Here is a 10,441-nt window from a genome sequence, read left to right as displayed (position 1 = left end):
AACCATCCAAACCTCAGGGCAACACATTCAGTGCTCATTGTCTGTTATTGCAGCAGATGTTGCGTACCTTTATTTTTAAAATTGTCACTGCAGAGGAGCTACAGAAAATTACAGATTTCCTAGCTTCCACTTCTGCCACAGTTATTTCCATTTCCGTTGTGAAATTCTTCTTTCCTCATCTTTTGAGCGCATTTCTTATTCATAACTCAATTTCTTTGACCTTTTTTTTCTACGCAGTGCTTTTGTCATGAAACACCGCGTGGATGTCATTTGTAGAGCTAGAGGTGGGGCAGTATGCAGACTACAGCTTGTGCACGTGTGCATGTACAGTTTCGAATGAATCAGATTCACAAACATACGCAAGATAGCAATAACAAAATTGGCTTGTATGCACGTCATGAATTTGGCAGTGATTTTGCGCACTCACTTATTTTGTGTCAAGATTAAGAACATTTCTGCTCACATAATGGTGAATGAAGTCCACTGTCTTTATAACCAGTCCATTGTATGTCCATGTATATCCATAAGATGACAGAAGATAATTACTTTTTTTCTTTTTTAAATGTTACAAAAGTGTCAAATATTTATGTGCTACATGGTTGCAGGCTGGAGCTTGGCCACTCACACATGTCTTGTCCTCCACATTTGCCATCCCACAAGAGCTAGAGAAAAGCGTGCAGATGGTGAGTTTGCTTTTATGGAGCGTTATCATTTTTCAGCTATTCTGCCTTCATTTTGTTGTATTTTCATGTTCTTTTCTTACAGTTTGAGTTGTTCTATAATCAACACTTCAGTGGAAGAAAATTGACTTGGCTGCATTATCTCTGCACAGGTAATGTTAACACTTTGTGCTACCTTTTCAGATTTGAATTTGCAGATCCATCTGTATGTGCCTGAATATGAAAGTGCCACTGTCATTCCTTTTAGTCTTGGAGTAAAAATCACTTGATGCTGATTGTGAAGCTATCCGAACTACAAAATGACTGGCTTCTGTTCTCTTAGACCCCGTGTCCGTATAGCTTCCCCCTGGAGGCGGCTGCATACTCAAGTGCATATAGTGTTTGATTTATTTAAATTCTTCAACTTGCGACCAGTCTCTTTATAATTGTTAATGTTGCGTTCATCAGTCCATCCATGAGTCTTATGTGAAATTCCTGAACTGGCTGGTGAATTTCATTGGAGGTAATCACAATGGTAGCTCACCATATAAAGAGGTGAATGAAGGAAAATATTTTTGGCCCAATATCATTGAGGGGAGATAACTGAATTTTGAATTTAATTGATGCATCACATGCAGTGTTGCCACAGTTACTTTGAAAAAGTAATCCAATTACTGATTAATTACTCCTTGAAAAAGTAACTTAGTTACTTTACTGATTACTCAGTTGTAAAAGTAACTAAGTTAGATTACTAGTTACTTTTTTAGTTACTTTCCCCAGCTGCCAACAACAATCCTCTGCCACCTCAACATGACAGTACTTGTTTTGCCAAAACTCACTTTATAGTCACCCTTTGATTGACTTCAATGAAAATAAATATTTGTTTTATAAAAAGTAAAATAAAGACCTCTTTCTTGACCTCATATTTAACTGTTGACAGCACTGTAACAGTAAAACTTGCAATTTCTAACCTACATTGTTTATAAATGTAACTATTAAATTCTTTCTAAAATTTTTCTAACATTTAAATTCTCTCTAACATTTTACTTGTCGAAATTATTATTATTATAAGTAGTATTAATAGTTGTAGTAAAAAAAAAAAGGCTTTAAAACTGGACCTTTAATCTAGGGGTATTGCGTTTTCACATCATGTGGTCCTCAGAAAGAGACTTTAGGTGCATTTGAGTGGAAAATAGTGTTAGTTGTTGACGCGTCACAGAGGATCAGCTGTTTTTAGCGAGCAGATACGGAGCAGCTCAGCTCAGAATTCTAAGTAAAGGAGAAAAAAGCATAAAAATGTCTTTGTAAAGCTCAGTGCAGGGGTGCTGTTGTCACCACGTCGTAGCTGCTGCAGAAAACCGTGGCTGAAAAGCTCACAGCTCACTTAAAGTGAGCAGTTCATTCGAACCCCGACCTCCTGCCCACGGAGAAAGATTAATGCTGCTGTCGACCCACAATGCAAAAATAATAGTAACGCACAGTGACTTGGAGAAGTAACTTTAATCTGATTACTGTTTTGGAGAGATTAACACGTTAGATTACTCGTTACTAAAAAAAAGTGGTCAGATTAGAGTAAGGCGTTACTAATTAACGCGTTACCGGCAGCACTGATCACATGGTATTTACATTGTAAGTACAGCTCCGCTGCACCCACTTTATGGATTTCAATGAAGCTTCACACAATAGTAACACACTATATGAAGATGCACAAAAGGAAAATAATTCTGGTGTGGCATCTTCAAAGAGATGTAGTTGAACTTTTGTGTTTAATTGATGCATTATATGATACTGAGTTTTGGAAACAGATCCTTGTCATTTCATTGGTGATTTGTATGTCATGTGATATTGATCATTCATTGCATTTGCTATTGTGTTCCATTTACCTTACAATTTTGGTTCTATACATTTTGTACCATCGCACGCCGTGACCACCGCATGCTCACACTAGTGGCGACAGCGCTTAGCTTAAGAATGAATACGGCAGGGTTTGTTTTGGTGACAGACGACGATTTGAACGAGCTTATTGACAGAGCTCAACTCATTTCTGTCGTGATTTTTCACTGGACTGAGGAAACATAAAAGTCAATGCACAGCATCAGGTATGGACTACATCGTCAGGATTGTTTTTGAACTATCTCACTGTTTATACAAGCTAACTGAGAACAATTTTCAGTTGGATTGGATTGCTATTTAAAGTTTCTTGTTGGACTGTTTGGAACCTCTTAACATCAAAGGACCAGTGACACACACCAAAATCTAAGGGATCAATATACAAGGCTGTCTGTGTGTATGCGTGTGTGTTTCCACACATACGCTTTCAACCTAAGGGCCCCACTGACCTCCCCCTTGGTCTCTCTCGTTACCATAGCAAATTTGGTGTCAATTGCTTAATTACTGTGGCTGTGCATAGTGAACACACGTGCGCACACGGTCAGCTTTATATATTGGCTTCTAGTAAAAATGCTCCCATGATGAATAATACATCCAGCAGCTGTAGTGTTTGCTGGAACATATTTAGCAGCTGTTGAAACCCTGTCAGTTGAAGAAGTGGACAAGTTGTTGTTGCGATTTCCCTCTGCTAAATTGAAGAAAACAGATGCATGTCACACACACACACACACACACACACACACACACACACACACACACACTGCTGAGCTCCTCAGTGCAATGGCTGTCAATGAAGTCAGCAGTGTGTCAGCAAACCCTGCAGGGCAGAATGAACTTTTAGGTATTTCTTCTCTAAATGGAAAGTGGAGGACAGTGGGACCAGTCAAATTTTAAATAAAATATTAAGTGTCATGGCTCTGTTGATGTGTCATAAAACAAATAATGAATGTTTTCAATTTATGCGATCTATTGCAAGGTGAACGGTACCATTCAACTCAGCTGATGCCTCATTGAGTGGTATGTTGCAGCTTTTAACTCATGCAAAAAAAATTTCCATTGCACTCAAACATTTGCTGTTTGTGTAATAATTACTGTGCAGCTTCTTCAAAAGTAGACACTTGGGCTTTTTTATATCATATTTATCAATTAAACTTACAGTGGTTGACCAGTTTAACTCAACCGTTTCATCAAATATAAATAAATAAAAATTTGTGACCACCAACATGTAAAACATGCAAGCAAATAGTGTGGCAGAGTGGGAGGTATCATTTTGTGACCTTCATCAAAGATCTCTGTTTACATTTCATATTGCAAAACAATACTGCATAACAAAACATGTAACATGACAGATTTTTTTGGACAGCTTAATTAAAGCTGTGATTCTAGAAAAGCTGATATGAAGGTGATTTGGGTATTAAGTTGGGCTAATTTCCCAATTTGTGTCCTTTTCCATAAATAGGTGAGGTGAAAATGAACTACTTGTCCAAACCCTATGTTGCCATGGTGACGACCTATCAGATGGCTGTGTTGCTGGCTTTCAACAACAGCCAGATAGTCACCTACAAGGAGCTGCAGGACGGCACCCAAATGAATGAGAAGGAGCTGCAGAAGACCATAAAGTCCCTATTGGATGTAAAGATGCTCAACCATGACACAGAAAAGGTCTGAACCCACAGGGTACCCTTGAAAAAGGCTGTCTGTGTCTGTGGTGCTTTGAATAGTTCTCACTGGTTATGTGGAGTTTAAATATGAGCTATGCGTGATTATGCCTTTGATCTTTTTTTTCTACACCACTAGTTAAGTTGCTGTAATCATAGTTCCTCCAACTAAAATCTAATAATAGTCACATCAGATACAATTAAGCATGCTAGGCATTCAATAAATACAGTACAAGGGAGGTGGTGGCGCAGTGGTTTCCATGTTAGACTGGTGCCGGCTGTTGGGGTTCATTTCATGAGCACAGCCAAGTTCCCATCTTGCACTTGCAGAGCTTAGTGTCATGCTCAGACTTTGAACTATGGTGCTGGGGAGGTAGCAAAAAAATAAAAGTGCCGTGGGCCCTTCTAGAAATGGGTTTCATGCTTTTGTTGGCTACCCATGTTTAAAATAAAAGACCTGTACCTTTTAAAAACCAAAGTACACTATTTGATCCAACAAACAAATACTACCCCAATTCCAGTGAAGTTGGGACATTGTGTGAAATGTAAATTAAAACACAATGATTTTCAAATATTTGCAAATCCTCTTCAACCTATATTCAATTGAATACACCACAAAGACAAGATATTTAATGTTCAAACTGATAAATGTTATTGTTTTTGTGCAAATATTTGCTCATTTTTAAATGGATGCCTGCAACACGTTTCAAAAAAGCTGGGACAGTGGTATGTTTACAACTGTGTTACATCACCTTTCCTTCTAACAACACTCAATAAGCGTTTGGGAACTGAGGACACTAATTGTGAGTGTCATGATTGGGTATAAAAGGAGCATCCCCAAAAGTCTCAAAGATGGGGCAAGGATCACCACTTTGTGAACAACTGCGTGAAAAAATAGTCCAACAGTTAAAGAACAATGTTTCTCAAAGTTCAATTGCAAGGAATTTAGGGATTCCTTCATCTACAGTCCATAATATAATCAGAAGATTCGGAGAATCTGGAGGACTTTCTACACGTAAGCAGCAAGCCAAAAACCTACATTGAATGCCCGTGACCTTCGATCCCTCAGGTGGCACTGCATTAAACACAGACATCATTGTGTAAAGCAGGGGTAGGCAACCTGTTCCAGAAAGAGCCATGAGGGTGCAGGTTTTCTTTGCAGCCACTGACTCCACCAGGTGATTTCACTGATTAACTGATTCCATCTGCTCAAAGTGATATTAATCAGTAAAATCACCTGGTGGAGTCAGTGGCTGCAAAGAAAACCTGCACCCTCATGGCTCTTTCTGGAACAGGTTGCCTACCCCTGGTGTAAAGGATCTTACTGCGTGTGCTCAGGATCACTTCAGAAAACCATTGTCAGTTAACACAGTTCGTTGCTACATCCAAAAGCGCAAGTTAAAACGCTACCATGCAAAGGGAAAGCCATACATCAACAACATCCAGAAATGCTGCCGCCTTCTCTGGGCCCGAGCTCATTTGAAATGGACAGACACAAAGTGGAAAATTGTGCTGTGGTCTGATGAGTCCACATTTCAAATTATTTTTGGAAATCATGGATGTCATGTCCTCCGAACAAAAGAGGAAAAAGACCATCCAGCATCTGTGATGGTTTGGGGGTGTGTTAGTGCCCATGGCATGAGCAACTTACACATCTGTGATGGCACCATCACTGCTGAAAGGTACATCCAGGTTTTGGAGCAACACATGCTGCCATCCAAGCAACGTCTTTTTCAGGGATGTCCCTGCTTATTTCAGCAAGACAATGCCAACCACATTCTGCATGTGTTACAACAGTGTGGCTTCGGAGTGAAAGAGTGCGGGTACTAGACTGGCCTGCCTGCAGTCCAGACCTGTCACCCATTGAAAATGTGTGGCACATTATGAAGCGCAAAATACGACAACGGAGACCCCGGACTGTTGAACAAATGAAGTCGTACAGCAAGCAAGAATGGGAAAGAATTCCACCTACAAAGCTTCAACAATTAGTGTCCTCAGTTCACAAAAAAAGGAAAGGTTATGTAACACAGTGGTAAACATACCACTGTCCCAGATTTTTTGAAATGTGTTGCAGGCATCCATTTCAAAATGAGCAAATATTTACACAAAAACAATAAAGTTTATCAGTTTGAACATTACATATCTTGTCTTTGTGGTGAATTCAATTGAATATAGGTTGAAGAGGATTTTCACATCATTGTATTCTGTTTTTATTTACATTTTACACAACGTCCCAACTTCATTACCTCCGCCAACGAGGTAAAAAAAAAAAATCCTCAATGGATTTCAATGAGGTTTTTACCAGGGGTGTATCTTGGCCTAACTTAGAAGTCATTAAATTTTGGTAATGATCCGGAACACGATCCGGATCCAGTAAGTTTTTTTTTATTTATTTATTTTTTTTTAAGGATTCTTTATCATTGCAGGATAGGGCCAATTTCAACATTATTGCATCCAGCTTCATGAAGACCGGTCACAAAGGCTGAACAAAAATTAAGTTACGACACAACAATAATTTAGCATTTGTTTCTCCTCATTGAATAAACATTAGAAAATAAAAAAAAACTTGTGTAGTTCATGCAGTTTCTCTTTATAAATACATTTGCTGAAGATCTAAGGGTTTAACCCTCTGGGGCCGAGGCCGTCGTATAGGACGCCTGAGACCAAGCTTCACTAAATTATAAATAACTTTTTAACGTTATGAGATAGAAACTTCCACCATCTTTGTCCTCCTCATAGAAGCTGTGTGGTGATGTGAGCAATGTGAGTGTCCAATCGGAATTGGTTCACCGTCACATGGTTTTCCAAAATCCAATTGTAGGCACAGCGAAAGTGAAAGTGAGCAGACGGAGAGCTTCTCATACAATCTCACGTGCTCAAACAGTGTGTGAGTATCAGGATTGCTCGACTAGTTTTCCTGTGAATGTTACTGGATATGCCTGTGGCAAGCTCTCTAGCTCCGGCGTAAAGCACTGTTTACCATATCAATGGAGCGAAGGGGGAGGGGCTGCTCCTCAAACTGAATGAGCCTCGAAGTGTGAATGTTGCTTTCAGAGCAGGAGAGAACAAACACACAGTCAACTTCATAGAAGTTTGTGATGTGACCTTTGTGTAATAGCAGACAGAAATTGCTTTGAGATGAAGACAAACAAAATGCATAGAACATTTTGTATATGCTGTTCAAAATGTGCATTTGTGTTTATTGTTTGAGCCTTTTTGTTGTACAGTCTTTCACACAAAAACCCAAATCACCTTTATAAAGTGTCAAAACAGTTGTTTATTATAGTTTGCTGTGTGTTTTAAATAAATGTGTGTGGAAATTTATTTCCGCTTTACTTTTTCCTTTCTTATTTCTGATTGTAAACCTGTATTACACTTGTAAACAGGGTTGGGTAGGATTACTTTGAAATGTAATCAGATTACAAGTAATCCAAATCTATGTACATACATACATGTAATGCACATGTATTCTTTCAAAGTAATCCTAGCCAGCCTTGCTTATAAAACACAACTATAGCATATATATTTTGAAAGTACAGGTTGTCCTGAAAAAAAGAGACATAAAACTTGATTGTGGGATGCAGGGAGAGCTGTTAACAGCAATAATAAAACATTTATGCCAAGCGAGTGAACTGTCCAAAAAATGCCCTCGGACCCCAGAGGGTTAACCACTGAATCTGAAACATGATGGTAGATACGTGAGATGATGTGGAATGAGTCTCTTTGCCAAAGGGTATTCCATGTGATGTCAGTGACCCTATCGCCTTGGTGGAGGTTTGTGCTCTCCGAGTGCTTCTAGTTGGAATTGGAGTTGTACATCCATTCCCCATCTTCTTCTTCTTTCGGCTGCTTCCGTTTAGGAGTCGCCACAGCAGATCAATCCTTTCTATCTCACCCTGTCTTCTGTATTCCTCTGTCTCACCAACCACCTGCATGTCCTCCCTCATCACATCCATAAACCTCTTTGGTCTCCCTCTTCTCCTCCTGCCTGGTGGCCCCGTCCTCAGCGTCCTTCTCCCTGTATACCCTGGGTTCCTCCTCTGCACATGCCCAACCATCTCAATCTCACCTCTGACTTTTTTTCCAAATCTTCCCACCTGAGCTGTCCCTCTGATATGTTCATTCTTAATACTGTCCATTCTTGTCACTTCCAAAGAGAATCACAGCATCTTCAGCTTTGCCATCTCCAGCTCTGCTTCCTGTCTTTTTGTTAGTGCCACCATCTCTAAGCCGTACAACATAGCTGGTCTCACTGCTGTCTTGTAGACTTTCTCCTTCACTCTTGCTGATATTCTTCGGTCACAAATCACTCCTGCCACCTGGAGCCAAAAACAGCCGTCACCCACGTATACAGTCAGTTCCATCCCTAAGTGGCTGCGAATAAATATTCAATAAATGTTCATACCGTAATAACTGCACGAGATACTGTAAAGTCATGCAATGTGTATTGTAATAATAATGATGATGACAAAATCTTAATGGTTTGTACCTCTGCATATCAAGACATGCCTGAAAAAAATTTTGGTCCAGCATCTTCAAGGGGAGATTATTATTATTATTATTATTATTAGTATTAGTATTAGTATTGTTATTTATTTATTTATTGATTATAAATGCATCATATTTGTGAGTTGCATGCATTAATGCACCTGTTGGGCTCTTCAGGTCAGTCAAGTATTTCCTCACAAAAATGTGCTTTTGCTGATGCATAATACATGCAGCCAACTTGCATGGCAGAGCAGAATTTATCATTTTGTGAGCTTGCTGTCAGATCTCTAATTATATTTAAAATAGTAAATATGACTTAAAGAAGCCATGTGTCTCCTTCTCATGTCTACTCCTCCACTCAAACATCAGGCACTGCAACATTTTCACTGATCTTTCCATTCTCTTACAGGAGGAGATTGAGGCAGAGTCCACATTTTCACTAAATATGAATTTCACCAGTAAACGGACAAAGTTCAAGATCACAACATCAATGCAGAAAGACACACCACAGGTTGGCCAAATGTTGTTGATAGTTCTGTCCTTTAAGTGTTCCTGTGGCATGTTTGTGGCAGAGACTGTCACCCATTATGTTGCCGTTTTTCCATCTGTCTAATCTTTAGGAGATGGAGCAGACAAGGAGCGCTGTAGATGAGGACCGCAAAATGTATTTACAAGCTGCTATAGTGAGAATTATGAAGGCACGGAAGGTGCTCCGACACAACGCCCTCATCCAAGAGGTGGGTGGAAGACATTTCCACCCAAGACTTTTAAAAAATTATTTTTTTTTAATATATCTAGAATTTCTTAATAACTAACAGGCAAGGGATAAGGACAGATCATTTTGGGTCCCCAGTCTTTCATACTAAACTATTTTGACCCAAGTGTGGAAGAAAAGGAGTCACTGACGGATAAAATCAAACTTGCGTATTACACTGGTCAACACGATTTTCTTGCATGTTTTTCAATGGATTTTGGGTAATTTTGGGGGCTCTGAATCCAAATCTGGTGTTAGTTTTTGCCAGTTACATCATGTTTTTGAGATACGAAAACATAATGCATTGAAGCAAAAGCTGCGAAACCAGTGTTATGTGCAGATATAATTTCTTCAGCACCGGGCCTGTGGAAGCATCCCTGTTTAACATAACTTTCATGGTTTTGGATTGAGTCTCCATTCTGTGTGTGTGCGCAGGTCATCAATCAGTCCAAAGCCAGGTTCAACCCAAGTATCAGTATGATCAAGAAGTGCATTGAGGTGCTCATCGACAAGCAGTACATTGAGCGAAGCCAGACCTCAGCGGACGAGTACAGCTATGTGGCATAGACGGAAGAGCTGAACCGCAGCGCACATACACACAAACACTCGCCTATGTGACTGTCCAGCAGATGCTGGTCCAAATAAACCGCAAAACCGTCTCCTTCATCCATTTAAGGTTTGGACTGTACTTGTCTCTTTGGTTCATGGTGACTGAAGCAGGACTGGTGCCTCTAATGTGGAAAACAACAACAAAACAACAAAAAAAAACAAAAGGTCATCATGTAAGACCCTCATCCAGACCCCGCCCACCTCCTGATTTATAAGCTGTTTACATCACCAGTGCCACGCACCTGTGCGTCAAACGACAAAATGGAAATGCCTATTGCAGTTTGAGAGGAACGAGCTGATAAACCGGGGAAACAAAACAGGAACGTTACTTGTGAAATTAGTGACATGTTGGTGGCTACGCATAAAAACAAACATCTTTTCTT

General features: G+C 39.7%; 1 protein-coding gene across 1 annotated transcript; it reads left to right on the top strand.

Moving 5' to 3' along the window:
* The first annotated feature begins 587 nt into the window (after positions 1-587).
* Positions 588-10,196, top strand: LOC117506323 (cullin-2-like). Its single transcript, XM_034165813.1, has 6 exons — positions 588-683; positions 766-832; positions 4,009-4,211; positions 9,105-9,206; positions 9,316-9,432; positions 9,885-10,196. Exons 1-6 carry the CDS (start codon positions 681-683, stop codon positions 10,014-10,016), a joined length of 624 nt encoding a protein of 207 aa, XP_034021704.1. The 5' UTR covers positions 588-680; the 3' UTR covers positions 10,017-10,196.
* Positions 10,197-10,441: the final 245 nt, after the last annotated feature.

The sequence above is a fragment of the Thalassophryne amazonica genome, unplaced genomic scaffold (assembly GCF_902500255.1).
Source record: "Thalassophryne amazonica unplaced genomic scaffold, fThaAma1.1, whole genome shotgun sequence".
Lineage (NCBI taxonomy): Eukaryota > Metazoa > Chordata > Actinopteri > Batrachoidiformes > Batrachoididae > Thalassophryne > Thalassophryne amazonica.
The sequence above is the reverse complement of the archived record's forward strand: the minus strand, read 5'-3'. Positions and strand labels throughout refer to the sequence as shown.